The sequence below is a fragment of the Lepidochelys olivacea genome (genome assembly GCF_965140295.1).
Source record: "Lepidochelys olivacea isolate rLepOli2 genome assembly, chromosome: 10".
NCBI lineage: Eukaryota > Metazoa > Chordata > Testudines > Cheloniidae > Lepidochelys > Lepidochelys olivacea.
This window is the reverse complement of record NC_140420.1, coordinates 30,204,668-30,220,911: the sequence shown is the minus strand read 5'-3', so window position 1 is coordinate 30,220,911 and position 16,244 is coordinate 30,204,668. Positions and strand designations below refer to the sequence as shown.

The following is a 16,244-nucleotide window of genomic DNA, read 5'->3' as shown; positions in this document are numbered from 1 at the left end:
TCCTGTCTCTCTGGGGAAGGAACATTGCAACTTTGTTACTTTCAGGCAGGATTTGTGGGTGGCTTGTCTCGGCTGGTGGGGGAATGTTTTGGGAGACTCTGGCTAGCAGAGTTCACTGCAATTCCCAGCTGTCTATTCCATTCACTGGCTGGCAGTGTTTCTAGAGTGAATATGCATGGCATATATAGGCCCAGGTAGGTGGGAGGGCCCTATGTCTGGAGGGGGGCTGGGGTTTGTCATTTCCCTACAGTCCTGGATTAGCTGGAGCAGACCAAATGGACATAGCAGGAGGAAAGAAAATTAAACTTCAATCCTTCTCCATGTCTGGGAGGAGCTAGAAGCTCCTTTGCATCTTGTTGGTGTTTGTGGGAGGGGAGCGCTGGCAGCAGTGCAGTCCAAGCTCTTTGGAACGAGTGTGTCTCCTCTGTCTCCCAGATCCCCAAAGATGAGCATATCCTTCGATTCCTGAGGGCTCGTGACTTCAACATCGACAAGGCTCACGAGATGCTTTGCCAGTCGCTGACCTGGCGCAAGCAGTACCAGGTGGATTACATCCTGCAGACCTGGAGACCCCCATCCCTGCTGGAGGAGTACTACACCGGAGGGTGGCATTATCAGGATAAAGGTAGGATGGTGTGTCTGCACCACCAGTGCAGTCACCTGTGGCTCTGTGGAGCCAGCTGTGCCGGCAGGTTACACCATAGCATGGGTACATTTCCTAATACATATGAATGTCCCGATTGTGTCAAAGCAATCTCTTTGTATGTGCAGATGAGGCTGAATCTGGCTGGCCTAAAGCTCCCCTTGATAGGAATATGCTTTGGGCACCATTTTTTTTTTCTTTGAATTTTTAAGAAAATGTCCTGCTTATAGGTAAGGAACTCTGTTTACAGTGGAAGCTTCTCCTACCTAAGTGCCCCATCCCTTCCCGGAAGGGTCTGTCCCCTAAGGAGATAAGTAGGTCAGACTCCAATCGATTCAACTGACAGCCTCTCTGAGCTGCTGGCAAGGCTGTTGTGATATCATCACCTTCCCACTGAAGACTGGAATAAGACCACAATGTTTTTCACACAGCCCACTAGTCAGCATTGGCCTAAGATGGTTAGCTGTCCTGTGGCATGGATAAGAGAGAGTCTATAGCTCAAACCCCCCAATACGCCCTCTCTGGGCTATTCCATCTCCCAGGCACCTGGCCTATTTATCACTGACAGGAAGCTGAGGTTAGATTGGCCATCTGAATGCTACTTTTTCTTCAGCAGAGTTTCCAGGTTCTTTACAGGATCTCACATTTGGGGGCTTAGAACCAGTGTTTTCCCTGTAACATCTTTGTTCTTTGCTTTGAAGATGGCCGCCCCCTCTACATCCTTCGCCTCGGTCAGATGGACACAAAAGGTTTGGTGAAGGCCCTGGGAGAAGAGTCGCTCCTGCGACACGTAAGGGATGCTTTTATTACCTATATAACTTCTGCTGCTACAATTTCTCTGAGAGGTGTAGATGAAATGCAGATCACGGCAGCAGGCCCGTGTGGGAAGAAGGGATCCACTTGACTAGCAGATGAAGGAATTGGTTCTAATACCACATATCAGTTGGCCTTGTGTATCTCTCTCCCATCAACTGTTGATGGCGATAGGGTTCAGCATGCAGCATATGGGCACTATATGGCCTGCTGATTGGCTGCATCTCACCAGATACAAATTTGGAGGCAAATTCTTCGTTGTCTTCAACAGTTTGGCCATCACAGAACATGGTTGATACAGTGGCTATTAGGGCTTATCTAAATGAGTACTAAGGTGCATCTGCAGTGGATTCCCAGCTGATGTAGATGTATCTATCCAGCTCCGCTGAAGCCAGCTTGCCAGAAATAGCAATGTAGCCAGGATAGCAAGGGCCATGGCTTGGATTAGCTGCTTTAATACATACCGGGGCTCCAGGCAGGTACAGACTAGGGTAGCTAGCTTGAGCCACTGCCCATGCTATCCTGGCTACACTGCTGTTTTCAGCACGCCAGCTCAAGCACAGAGCCCAACCTTGAGGCCTACTGGCACAGTTCCTACCACAGCACTTGCTTACTTTGCCATCACCTTGAACAAAACTTAGAGCAGCTAGTCTCCTCTCCAGCATCCGAGCCCCTCTCAGTTCAGGAGAGAGAGGGGAGCATGGGAGGGGAATCAGTTCTGATTCCCTGTTTTGGAACGCCTCCTCAGCCCCCATGCTACCAGGCAGCTCTATACTACTCCTCTTGTGTAGAGTCCTTAGTGGCATGCATAGCAGTGTAGCTCCTCCCAACCCCCAACATACTCACCAGCCCAGAGTGAGGCAAGACCCAGCCGTGGCGCAAATGTACGAGGAGGAAGTTCTCTGATGCCAGGGCAGTTCTCTGCAGGTGATTTGCAGCTGGATTGTGGTCCTTACATCACCCGAATGATGCAAAGGGCCCATAGCTGGGCTTGAGAATCTGGTCCACAGGGTCTTGGGGCCTTCAACACACAGGCCTTGTAAACTCAGTAGAACTGATTTTTCAGCAGAGAGAACTTTTCCAAAAATCTCGTTTCTTGTTCCGTATACACGTAACATGGCTGGTTTGTCCCTTTTATCATAATAGGCTGTTCTGGCTCTAGCTCCCTGTTCATGTGATTTCCTCAGTGTTCCCCCATGGTGGAGTAGGCGATGTGGGCTCTTCTTTGGGTGTGTTGCCAAAGTAACCTCCAGTCTGTGCGCGCTCTCTCTCTCTCCCCCTCTCTCTCATTTCAGGTTTTGTCAATTAACGAGGAGGGACAAAAGAGGTGTGAGGAAAACACCAACCTGTTTGGCCGTCCCATCACGTTAGTATGCGTTTAACTGTCTTAAGGCCCTGGCATGGTGGAAGTAACATTTCAGTGAAAGTTTTTAAGATATCATGGATTTTACTGAAATAAGTAACTGGAATTCTTAGGCCCAAGCCACAGACAGGAGTATTTTGTTTGTATCAATCCCTACTCCAGCCAAGGCAGGGGTGTCTGTGTATTGGGCATAGCCTAGATGAACTGTACAACTCGATATGAAGGAAAACAAGGCTATTTGTCCCCAATCACATTGTCCAGCTTTTCTGCCACATTCCAGGTGGATCTTCTACCTGATGCCTTGGTGATCCCAATCCAGCTGCTTGAAGCCTGTAGTTCTGGCTCCGTTTGCACAGCATCAAGTTTTTAACTAATGCAAAATAACTCTTTAGTGCCATGACAGTAGTGCCCAGATTGTGTCTTGGTGGATTCAAAAGGGCCTAAGCTCCCTTAACCACCTTGAAATGGACAACCTGTGTCGTCCTCCCTGGGAGGAGGAATCCATTCCGGGCCTACAGAGCCAGTGTACTGAAAATACTTTTGGACTCTGGCCACCTGCTGCTTGTTTGTCGTTGCTCCACTGGTACTGCCAGTCACCCCCTGGGTTTAATAGAAAGTGTACGATAAACAAGTTTTGTGCAACTCTTATTTGTGCTGGCTGGGCAGGTGCTGTGTTGGTGAGAAATGGGGATACTGCAGCACAGTGGTGACCTCTCCCATTCTTCTGTGCATTTCAGATCCTGGACATGTCTGGTGGATTTGGAAGGGTTGAACATGCGTCACCTGTGGCGGCCTGGAGTTAAGGCTCTCCTTCGGATAATCGAGGTTGTGGAGGACAATTACCCTGAGACACTAGGGAGGTTACTGATCGTGCGAGCACCACGGGTTTTCCCTGTGCTGTGGACTCTGGTAAGTGAAATCCTTACTGTACAGACAGTGAGAACTGGGCCAGTGCCACAAGTGGCTAAAATCTCCAGTGCTGTAGATGTTGGAGGGTTATGGAGGAAAAAGCTCTTGGGCAACCTGTCGTTGGACTGAGGAGAGCTCGACACTGCTCATTGGTGGAGCTCTGGAATTTAGCCATAGTGCTGCCACGGAGCAATCTATGTCGTCTTCACATCACTTTTAGCTTCTGTCATCCTGCCAGCGTTGATTAGAGTTTGGGATCTACACTCTGAGCTCTCATATGGCACTGTGCTGCATTACCACCGACCGACAGCCTAGCTCTTGGGACTCTCTCTCATACCGATGTGCAAGAGTCATGCCAATAAAAAGCTCCAGTTGGCACAGGTTTGAATGGCAAAGATAAACAGCTTTTAAATCCCACTTGAAAGCGCACTGGAGAATAAAGTAATGAATGTGACCCTGGCTAGGGCCTGCTGGATGTATAGGCCACAGAACAGAACTGACAAAGCCCAATGCAGTTCTGGAATAGTGTTGAGGATGGGGACGTGACTTCTAGTTTTATCTAATGTGAGGGATGGCGGGAGGAACTCTGTGAGAGAATGGAAATATTTCCAATGTATAACCTATTCTGGTTCAGGGCCATCAACTTCCCTGTGGACTCCAGTCCACAGTGCTAGGAGTGTTTCTGGAATGTGGTGCAACATTCTCTTCAAATTACGGTCCATGCCATAAGAACATCATCTTCTGTCCACCTGTATTTCAGGTTAGTCCTTTCATCAATGAAAACACCAGGCAGAAGTTCCTCATCTACAGCGGCAATAACTACCAGGGTCCTGGAGGGCTTGTAGACTATCTGGACAAAGACGTGATTCCAGATTTCCTTGGAGGAGAATGTGTGGTGAGTTTGCTGTAAGGTGAATCTGAGATATGCTGTCTTCCTGGGGGCCTAGTCCTTCCACTCCTTCCCTTGGAATAGTTACCTTTCTAGACTGGTAGTGCCCAAAGGCCCACACTGGACTGGGGACCCATCGTGCTGGGTGCTGAGATCATCCTTCCCTCAGAGCTCACCTTCGGAGAGGTGGCGTTTTGCTGAGGAAGCCTTTATGAGGGAGATGCGTTTAGATGTTCTTGAACCCTTCTGCTCTTATGACTGCCTTGACCTTGAATGTTGTGGAAAAACGGAACTTGGTCCTTGGACTTTGAGAGTTCTTCCTCGAGTCAGTGTGGTTTTCCTTGGGTTATTCATGTCTGTCTTCATCTTGCTTAAAAATACCTGAAATGATGGGTTGAGCCACAAGCTAGAGATTGGTGATCATGTCCCAGTCCCATGACATAGCACCAAAAATATGACTCCACTGCTTCAGTTGTCAAATGGCATCCAGATTAGCACAGGTCTAAAAATATCTGGTCTGGCTCCTTTAGTGCCTATTGGATTAGGGAGATTATTAAAGGGACACAACCAGACTGAAAAAAATAAACGAACACATCGTGCATATAAGGCTCTTGATTTGATTTTTTGGGGGGTTTATGCATAAATCACACATTATAGGTAATGTGCCTTTAGTCTGAGCTTTAAAAAATTAGAACTGTTTTCATATTTTTGATATCTGCCATTGCAGCCACTTTCTTTGAATCTTGTTAACATCATGTAATATTGTGGAGGCACTTGTGTTCTTATTGTAGGTTGCCCAGAAATGTCTCAATAAATTATATTAAATTGAAATAATGAAAAAGACCTTAAATTTACTTTTTCATCATTTATGCTGCTCACCATGTCACACCCCATTCAGACAGTGAAAATACAACGATGAGATTTACTTATTTCTCATCAATTTTGCTTTCAGGCTGTCTGGTGCTAGCACCATGGTGCAATGGCTGGATTCCAGATTCTGTCTGGAGCATTTAAAATTAAGCTAGGGCTCTTCACTGACACATCATGGTAAAATTTCAAATAATGTTGTAGAACTGTCTTTTAAAGAAAAGAACACTCTAAATCGGGGTCCCAACCTAACTGATGGGATGTGTCCCTCACAAAGAGCAGGGGCCAGATCCTACTTGTGTAAAGCCAATGGAGCTATGGCATTTTACTCCAGCTGAGGATCTGATGTTTCATAATAGGTAACTGGGTATATTGGGGGTGTCTAGATATGACCATAAATGTTAGTTTAGAAGTCCCAGTACAGATGTGTCTCTCTCTCTCTCTCTGGTTCTTGCAGTGCAATGTCCCTGAGGGTGGACTCGTCCCCAAGTCACTTTATCAAACAGATGAAGAACCGGAGAACTCTGATCACATCCGACTATGGACAGAAACCATCTACCACTCTGCAAATGTTCTTAAAGGGGCTCCTCACGAGGTACAGACCAACCATGTGCTGTTCTGGGGAAGGCAGGGAGGTCATTCCAAGGGGCTGTGCTGTAGATTTGTTCTTCTGAAGGCTAGGATAGCGCTGTGAAGGGATTCCAGCATGTAAGTGCTGGAGGTGTTCTGGCAGCACAGTGCTCTGCAGGGGATGGCTGAGATAAAACTGCCAGCATTTCAGAGGTGTGTGGAAGTTAAGAACAGTAATTTGGGGTTCAGGAAGCAGTTTCTCTAGTCTCTGGTGTAACTTGTCCCTGTACACACACTGTAGCACCTTCCTCCTTTTTCTGGAGAAATAAAGCGTCCATCGGCTTCCCCCCAATATCCTTGTGTCCATTATTTATCATGCCTCTGATCTTGTGAGAGAAGAGTACATGAGCTGGGAATATTCAAGTGTAATCAAAAAGGACAAAGTTGGGGAGAGAAATCCTTTGATCTGAGAGTGATGCACCCATTTCTAACCATGGATGATAGCTCGTTCTGACTCAGCCTGTTCGATTTCCCCGTGCAACAGCCAGTTGGAACCTCACAATTAGCCGTTCTAAAGCAGTCCACAGCTGAGCCCCAGAAACCTTTGCTTTGGTGCCAGTTGTGCTCAATGGAGGTACCATGGGAACGGGCACGAAACAGCAACTCCTCACTTAACGTTGTAGTTATGTTCCTGAAAAATGTGACTTTTTAAGCAAATCCAATTTCCCCATAAGAATTAATGTAAATGTGGGGGGTAGGTTCCAGGGAATTTTTTTTCACCAGACAAATATACTGTGTGTGTGTGTGTGTGTATGTATATAAAGTTTTAAACAAACAATTTAATACTGTACATAGCAATGATGATTGTGAAGCTTGGTTCAGGTGGTCAAGTCAGAGGGTGGGATATTTCCCAGGGAATGCCTTACTGCTAAATGATGAACTAGCACTCGGCTGTACCCTCAAGGGTTAACACATTTGTTGTTAATGTAGCCTCCCACTGTACAAGGCAGCACAAATGGAGGGAGGGGAGACAGCATGGCAGATGGAGATACACACCCTGTGTGTGGGAGAGAGAGGTGCATTGTCCCTTTAAGTACGCTGACACCACACTCTAAGTACATTGCCTTTAAAAGGATCAGGAAGTTGAGACAGCAGCTGCGGCCAGCTCTCCCCCCAGCTCTCTCCATCCTGAGCCCTGTTGTGTCTCCCCACTGCTCTATATGGAGAAGGGGTAAGCGAGGAACAGGAGTAGAGGGGAGGGGGACACCTTGACATTAGTCCCCCTCTTCTCCCCCTCCCCTGCACAGCAAGCTGGAGGCTTCCAGGAGCAGCTCCAAGGAAGAGGGGAGGAGCAGCACATAGCTGAACTGCAGGCAATTGGTAGCCTGCTGGGCAGCTGCTGCACAGGGAACTTAGGGGAGCGGGGAGCTGACAGGGTGAGGGCTGCCGGTCCACCCTGGTTCCAAGCCCCCACCAGCTAGCTCCAACAGACTGCTCTTCCTGCAAGCAGTGGACAGAGCATTGCGCAACTTTAAACTAGCACGTTCCCTAATTGATCAGCAGCAAAACATCGTTAACCGGGATGACTTTAAGTGAGGAGTTACTGTACTTTGTAAGGCACTGCCGATGCAGGAGAAGGTTGTGGTGAAAGTGGCCAAGCAGATCCACGGCAGTGAAATCTGCAGGCAGGAACTGGGATCAGCTCATGAGCCCCTGGGGAGCTGAGAACTGCAGCAGTAATGGATCTTAAGACTGCAGGAGCTGGGCAGATTTGTGTGTGAGGGGAAGGTGGGAGGATGTTGGCTCTCACCTGAAGACCAAGCCCATAAAACCTGCTTGTGTTGCTGCTTGTTTAGATCGTTGTGGAAATCCTGGAGGGTGAGTCTGTGATCACGTGGGACTTTGACATCCTGAAGGGAGACGTGGTGTTCTGTCTCTTTCACTCCAAGCGAGCGCCCGAGACCAGTCGCAAAGAGGCCCCTTTATCAAGTGCTTCGACTGCTGGGGACAACATGCAGCTAATCGATAAGAGCTGGGTTCTGGGGGTGGATTACAGCCGCATGGAGTCTCCGCTGGTGTGCCGGGAAGGAGAGAGCATTCAGGTTGGACATCCTGCACCTCTTGACCGCTAAACAGCCATGGTGAACCAGTAATGTTCAGAACCTGGTAGTGGAGGGTAGATGTGACTGTTGAATAGGTTGCACAGGGAGTGGCAGTTTTCATGGATGTTTTTCGGCGAAACTTAAACAAATTCCAGAATCCCATGGTTAAAAATACCCCAAACAATGGGGACTGGAAATCCTCCATTGCAAGGGAAGAGAGGCTCTTTTCATAGCTCTCTGCATAAGAACTAGATTCCCAGTCCCCCTGAGGAAGTGCATAGCATGGCAGTACCTGAGTTAGACTTGTTTCCTTCAGCGCATTCTGAAATGCTCTATGCTGTGTGTCATGCTATCTGGAGTGGCTCAGGACCGGGAGTGCCAACCTCAGGGCAGACTGTCAAGGAGCAGGGCAAAAACCCCAAACTGGTTGTATGCTCTATAATTAGATTTCACCAACAAGTGTGAATGCCTAAATCACTATACTAATCTTACCATAGAGTCACAGACAGTCTCCTTGGGTACTCCTGTCTATCTTGTGATAGATCTGTATTCGGGTTACTCCCAGTCCCAAAGGACCACTCACTTACCTCAGGTCAACTGTTCTTCAGATCTCACACCAAAGACAACTCTTGTAGCCAGTCCTGTAATAAACTAACTAAAAGCTTATTAACTAGGAAAAATAAATGAGTTATTTACAAGGGTAAAACAGGTAAAGATACACACACAAATGAGGTACAGTCTTAGGTTCCAAAAAATTATAGTCGCTATTATATGCATGCTTTATAAGTCCCTTCCTGCTAACCTAAGCTCAACAGCTGGGGACTCCTTGCGTGTGTTTAGAAATTCTTGCCTCTCAGAGTTCAAGCAGCATAGGAATAACAATTTCTCTTTAACTGGCATTTTTATTCCCTTCCCCCAGCGTTCAAGCTGTGATGGAATAGGGCTTGAGCAGGAACCCTCTTCAGGGATGTGGGGGAAGCAATCAATGAAGTCTTTTGTCCACAGTGGCTTGTTTGATGTCTAGACTTTCTTTTGTTAGGGAGAAGATAACCCCTCTTGTGGTGAACCGATATTTCACACTTGGTAATGCTTCTCCCCTGACTGTGGGGGATTTACTGTTTTAGCAAACACATTTATAGTTCTAGAGTTAACTTTTAAATATTACCATATAACATGGGACGCAGTTGTTATAAGTAGGATTAATACATGCACACGGGGAGGCCAGACTGGTTTCCAGCTATGCATTTGTCAGTGTTTAGTGAGGCCTGGGGCCTTAGCATGAGCTTGCATTTGGAAATACAAACCCCCCCTTTTTTTTTAAAGGGGGTGATTATTTTTTTTCAAACACTTGGCAGTCGCTTGATGGTGCTCTTTGTCCATCTCTTACAGGGATCTCATGTGACTCGTTGGCCTGGCTTTTATGTTCTGCAGTGGAAAATGCACAGCTCTTTGCCCTGCTCTGGCACCAGCCTCCCTCGAGTAGATGATGTCCTGGCCTCTTTGCAAGTTTCCAGTCACAAGTGTAAACTCATGTACTACTTTGAGGTGCTTGCATCCAAGGATTTCAGGTAGGAGCCACGCTAGGAGTTAGGCTAATGTGTGACTTGCAGTAGAGGAGCAGTCCAGCAAAGCAGGCTGTGACTCTGGAATTCCAGTCATATCTAACCTTTAAAATGTCTGTGGCACACCATATGGAAAATGGATACAAGTAGATTGGTCTTCTTCCTTAGAGAGACTTCCCTTTGTTAGCACCAGATGGAGCCCTGATGCATCCTTGTTCTTGGCAGGAAGTGAAGTTCTCCCTTTGTAAGGGCTATGACACGACTCTACGTCCTCTGGAGGAGTTACTCATTGAATGTGTTGCCTTACCCCAAACGTCTTTAATAGTTGCTACAGCTTCTTGAATGGGCGTGGAGCACCGTTACTTGGAAGACCAGTGCTTAGGAGTAACTTTGTAGCACGTGCTTTCCAGACCATTGGGCAAAGTAACCAAGTGATATGTCAGGGGTTCGAAGGAGGATATTGGTCACATGACAACAGACTTGTCTGCTGAATAAGTCTGACATAGAGGAAACCTGCAGAGTATCTGTACACCCTGATGTGTTATTTTTTTCCTATTAAACCGTTTCTATGGTGCCTCCCAGCAGAGAAGCTCTCAATGCTTTACAGACAACTAACCCTCAGAGCAGGATACTGGAAGAAAAAGTGTGTGCGTGGGGGTGGGGGAGAAAAGAGTGGTTGTTTTTTTAAGTTGAAGGCACCAATAGGACACAACTTGCTGAGTCAGTGGCAGAGAATAGCAAAAACCCAGAATTCCTAACTCTAACCATTCAGACTTACTTACCAGTGCTGTGGTTGTGGGGAGAAATGTGGAAGTGGCTACAACAGTAATAAATAGAACCTCAGACTGCCTCAGTGTGGGGAAATCTGGGTACCACTGCCAGACGTGTTCAGTGAGGGAGAAACTATGATCTGATGCTGGCAGCCCACGGCAAACAGGCCCGTCTCAATTCAGCTTTTTTGATAGCTCTTTTGATAGCATCCAGTGTGCCATTAACTGCTCGCTTAACTGTTTCTCTGCCCACACACTGTATATAGAGCCCCAGAGAGCTTACTATGCCCTACCCCCATGGTAACTATTATAAATGAGTCATCACCTTTGTAGAAGGGTGCTAGTATCCCTGGCTGTGACAAATTAATTCCTCTTTGTGGCACCTAGGTACCTTGAAAGTCTTTACATCTGGCGAGACCACAGTGAGGATAGAGTGAAAAATCCCACTTTGCACATCACTCTGGAAATAAACTAATGGAATCTCAGACCAACTTGAGTACCAGTAAGAAGCTGTATGTGTAATAAACGTATCCATTTTCTTTCATCCCAGGGGGTCCATGTCAAGCCTGGAATCCTGCAACAGTGGCTTTTCCCAGCTCAGTGCAGCCACGACATCTTCCAACCAATCCCAGAGCAGCTCCCTCATTTCTAGATAGCGTGGTGTAGGCCTCTACTGACCTCTGAAATGTTACATCCGTGCTCTGAGGCCTCCTTCCAGGGCAGCTCTGTGGACCAACCCAAAGAGGCTGCAGTGTGGCTCAGCATCAAGGCTTTGGGGGCAGTCATTCACAAGACCACGAATAGCAGCAGTCTGGGGAACTCTTTGAAATCTATTTTCAGTAAGAGATGTGTGACTTTTCAATCTGCAAACTGGATTCCGTTGAGAGGCCTACTTACCAGTTGTGTTTTAACAGACCTGTGTTTTAGGGTGAATATCACTTTGCATGAATCTGTGTATTACTAAGGTTAAAGGGCTCTTTCCAATCAGTCCTATTTCTACATAAGATAGAGGAGACGGATGTGGCCTTATCTGTAATGACCCGTAGAACTAGATTTATTCATGTGTAGCAAAATTAGTCTAGTTCTTCTGGGCGCCTGCAATACCAATGACACTCAAGGTACAGTGGGTGTTTCAGCAGCAGGGACTTGAAGCAAATTGTAAATAAATACCTTAATACAGGTCAGTACGTTTTGAGGGGGGCGGGGGGAAAGGGGAGAAACTTCCAAGGTAACCCAAACCTGAAACCTCTCCCAATCCGATCGGATGTTGCTTGGAAATACTTTCAGTTTTTTTAGTTAAAAAACACAGTATTTCCTACAGTGCATAGGCAGAAAGCCTACCTCCAGCAAGCAAGTCCTTTCTTAAAGACACCCACTTGTCTTTATTTCCTCCTCAGGTTTATGAGCAATAAATGAGTGTCTCTCTGACCCACCCCATCATACTGGGTGGGAATCGAATCACATTATAAAGGGCTAAAAAAAGCAATATGTTCTTTCCTTAAAGGCACAAGGTTTTATGGCAGCATTATAGGAGCTGCTCCTTTAAAAACGGGCTAACATGGAGAGGAGAGAACACTCTCTCTTTTTTTCTAAAGTACGTGTGCATGAGTATTTAAACACTTAATGAAACATATTTATTCAAATTGTATCATAGCTTATTTTAAATTATTGTTTAATGTATTGATCATTTCAATAACTATTTATTTATTGAACCAGATCATCTTTTTTTAACCAACTGAACTGTTTTGTTTTAAAAGGGAACGCCGGATCATCTTGAATCCCACAGACCTTTAGATTTCATTTCTAGTCTCTGTGGCAGCTGGGCATCTTAGCGTTCAGGGCTGTAGCACTCAGGGCAGTGTGTCATCTCTTTTCCCAAAGCTCATGGGAGTGGCCCCACTGACTTCAACGTTACTCGCGTGAGTAAGGGTTTGCAAGAGCAGGGACCAAGCTTGTGGATGTTATTGGCGGGGAGGGAGAGGCGATGCATTAAGAGCTGTTGAAGATATGTTCATGTACAATCTCTGCTGATTACGTCAGTGATGGACATATTGCAAAAGGAGTAAGAACCCATTTAAAAGAGTTTACATGGCAGAAAAGAGGTAGCTGGTATTCTTTCCTCAAGTACCAGGAAGTTAAAAAACAGGTGGTCAATACTGAGCTGCTTCTCGGCAGTATTTATAACTAACAGACACCCAAGAGGTATTCCTCAATAAGGAGTTTATTTTCTCTGCCCTACCCATCCTTAACCGTTCTCACTACCTTCATTTGCTTGTTTCTAAGTACAGGGCATTGCCAGAACTGGGGGGAACTAATCGATAACTGGAGCAATGTACATACGGAAGATAGTGTATAAATATGTAGGCTGGATTTTCAAAGGAACCTAAGGGAGTTGGGTATCTAGCTCACATTGACTTTTAGTGGCAGTTTCGGAAGACAACAAATAGAGGCCCCTTTGAAAATCGCAGCTATCACTCGTAGCATGGAAAAGGAAAGCTCCAGTGCTCAATGCGAACACCTACGTAGTAAAACCCTTACTAAATAAGAATGAACATCAGGGACTCTTCCAAGCATTTGTTAGTGCTTCGTTATTTCCATCAAGTGAACGAGGCTTTTGCCTTTCTCAGATAGGGGCTGCCATTTTAATGATACCTCTCAACCAAACCTTTGCAATCCCAGTTTAATGCAAAGAGGGAGTGGGAAATGGGCTTCACCATGAGAGAGCCCTGGAAATCAAGTGGGTGAGAATGAGTGTATGTGTACCCACACACACAAAGTTGCTTTAACCACAACTGACACATTTTCTAAAAACAATTACTCAACTTACTGTATAACTTTTAAACTGTTTTTTGATTTCCAGCACTTTTCACCAGCAAAGCCCAAGTCCTATTCCAAGATGGCTGCTTGTTCTTAGTCTGACAGTCATGTTTTTTCACATTTACTCTGTCCCTGTGAGAATAGTTCTCCTTCATCCAGTAAAAAGCACTGAAGGTGGAATTCTCAGCTTAGAATTTGTTACGCGCGTGCACATTGTGAACTGAGATGGGGAACAAGAGCCTTAAGTGAAAGGGGTATGGGCCAGGGGGAGGGCTCGCTCCTGCTCTCTTTCTAGGACTTCTTACAAGGGCCAGTGTTCTTTCCCAAACATCAGTCTCCCATGCACTGCGTACCATGTGTGAGACTGCACTGTAATTCCAGCTGTGGGACAAAGTAAAACTCCTCTGAAATTTGACTTTTTTTCTAAGCTACACTAGCTCATTTCAGAAAATAAGGCATAATGCTCATTTCTTCAAAGCATGCTCTAGTGACTGGAGCATAAGGTGACTGGTGTCCTGGGTTCTATTCACAGCTCCTTGTGATCCAGAGCAAATTCTTTAGGGTAGAACAGACTGAACTCCCGAGCGGCAAGTGGCTCTTTAACGTGGCTCCTGTGGCTCTTTGCAGCACAGATACTAAAATACCATGTGATTTAATTATGAACCAGTCAGGAGGCTTTTACTATGTTAACCAATTGTAGTAGATAAAATAATACTTGGGTCAGTCATTTGGGGGGGTTATAAATACATACACTAAAATTTCCCCTGCCATACTGTTTAAAGATGAATATATAGCACTCTAGTAAATGAAACAACGAATTCACACTGTGGTGGCTCTCTTGGGTAATGCTGATCATTAATTTGGCTCCTGAACCACTGAGGTCTGAGGATCACTGGGCGAGGACTTTCAAAAGTCTGATAGACCCACGTAATTTTTAGAAGTGCTGAGCACCTGTCACTCCAGTTGAAGTCAATGGAGCTCTGGCTGTGCCAAACGGCTGGAAAATCCAGCCCAGCTGTGTAAGTGGGCACCTAGAATTAAATCACTTCTGTAAATTGGGGCTTTAATCTCTTTGTTTGTTACTCCATCTGTAAAATGCACAGGCTCATTGCAAGGTTGACATTTGTAAAGGATTCTGAGAGGAAAGACAAAAAGTATTATGTGACCATCTCTATAGTTTAAAAATCACATGGCCCTATTTACACCTTGACTTGTGTATGTGTGTCTGCAAATATACCCCAACTTGCTGTGTACCAGATTGCATATATGGGGGCAAAACAACAGATGTAGAAAATGTGATTTCCATTGAACTCTGGATGCCAGACTAGATTTCTATTGTCATGCAGGGCAAAAGCCAGAATGTTCCAGTTGAGTTCAGGGCTTGTGGCTAAATATTTAAATGGTGTTTATTTTAAAAGGGCTTTTTTTAAAAAATTGTCCTGCATGGACTACACCCTTAGCCTTACAGAAGTGCTGAGAGGGAGTCCAAGTGGCCTTGACCTGACTGAAGCGGCAAGGCTAGATTTCTTCCCAGCAGCTCCTGTACTAAGAGAACCAAAATGAGTTTTCTGGAGCACAAAAATCATACTAATAAAGCACTGTTATATTTTTTCTCTGTTAGGGATAGCCCATAAATTCCCTTTGATAGGGATCCCTTTCTCTATATTGTTTTCCTATTGTGGAAAGCGTGTGGAAACAATCTTCTATGGGATGATTTAGCTAGTGAAATTCTGATTCAGTGTCAGAGGATTAGGATACTATTTCATACACTGTTTCAATAGTCTGTTTTGCATTTACAATCCCAGAGCCCAGGGTTGGATTTCAGTTGCTGCTTAAAAGGTGGCAGTTGCACTCCCCTTGCCTACAGCCTTGCAAACAAGTAAGAAGCTGATGCCCTACTCCAAAGGTCATTTTAATTGGTCAATTTAAAAACTGGTGGGTGGGAAATGGGTCAATTTGCAGATCCTACCTACTGAACTTGGGTGCTAAGCTGTCATGTGTTTAACGTATCTTGTAAGGCCAGTTGCATCAGCAAAGCCAGTAACCTTCTTTTGAAATGCATTTCACTTCCTCACCCTCCTCCACAATTGTACTATGAGCTATTAACGCAAAAAAAGATGAGACCCTTCTTTCCAGGTTCAGGCTGAAAGACTAGTTGAAGGACATTTGTCAGAGCCTCCTGCCTGGTGTTGGCTTCCTATTCTCCCAGCACAGACTTGAGAAAATTCTTCTAACAATCCATAAAGGATGTGCATTGTCAGCATTGACCATGAATCAGTTTTAATGGCACTGTAACACTTCCACGCTATCTGTATATAAAGACGAAATGGGCATTATTTTTTTAGGTAAATATACTATTTTCCCCACTCAACCTGCTCCTGTCTTAACTTTTTTACAAGGGTCTTGTCAGCAAAAAAACCCAACTTGTTTTGAGAATTCAGAGCATGCTACCGGACTACACAGGGTGCTTTGTGACATGTTACTGAGCAACAAATGTGAAGCTAAAGGTGCAGTTACTTATGGCAATTGGAAGTTGAAGTTACCAGCTGTAATTTTCTGCTCCCCATATTTCTGTAACTTAAGAATAAAATGAATGAACCAATAAATGTTTTTTTGAGATGACTGACTAAATATTGCAGTTGTGGTATCTGTCAGGTAATCTAAGGTATTTATTGCTCCAGTTATCTAAATGTCCCAAGGAGTAAAGATGAACCTTACCTTATTTCACAAACCTGTCTCATCTGCTGTGTTAGCAGTTCAGTTAAAACTATTTTTTTTCTGTAGTGCCAGAGGATGATACAAGATCCCACAGCAGCACTTCCAGTTCCACAAAGATTCTCAGGGGGTAAAATTGGAAGGAGCCCCAGTGGAAAAACCTGTCTGTTACAGACCATTTTCCCTCAGGGTGAGAGAGAATACTGGTTTATTAAGAGTTCAAA

General features: G+C 45.4%; 1 protein-coding gene across 2 annotated transcripts in view; it reads left to right on the top strand.

Annotated features, from left to right (window-relative positions):
- SEC14L5 (SEC14 like lipid binding 5) overlaps positions 1-16,141 on the top strand; it is a 59,212-nt gene extending 43,071 nt beyond the window's left edge. For both annotated transcript variants that reach the window (XM_084642101.1, XM_084642100.1), the window contains 9 exons: positions 436-625; positions 1,345-1,433; positions 2,752-2,822; positions 3,557-3,728; positions 4,489-4,623; positions 5,942-6,079; positions 7,911-8,156; positions 9,546-9,724; positions 11,039-16,141. In XM_084642101.1, the coding sequence (XP_084498227.1) occupies positions 436-625; positions 1,345-1,433; positions 2,752-2,822; positions 3,557-3,728; positions 4,489-4,623; positions 5,942-6,079; positions 7,911-8,156; positions 9,546-9,724; positions 11,039-11,144 (1,326 nt within the window). In that variant the 3' untranslated portion in view covers positions 11,145-16,141. The remainder of the gene's footprint in view (positions 1-435; positions 626-1,344; positions 1,434-2,751; positions 2,823-3,556; positions 3,729-4,488; positions 4,624-5,941; positions 6,080-7,910; positions 8,157-9,545; positions 9,725-11,038) is intronic.
- The last annotated feature ends 103 nt before the right edge of the window (positions 16,142-16,244 follow it).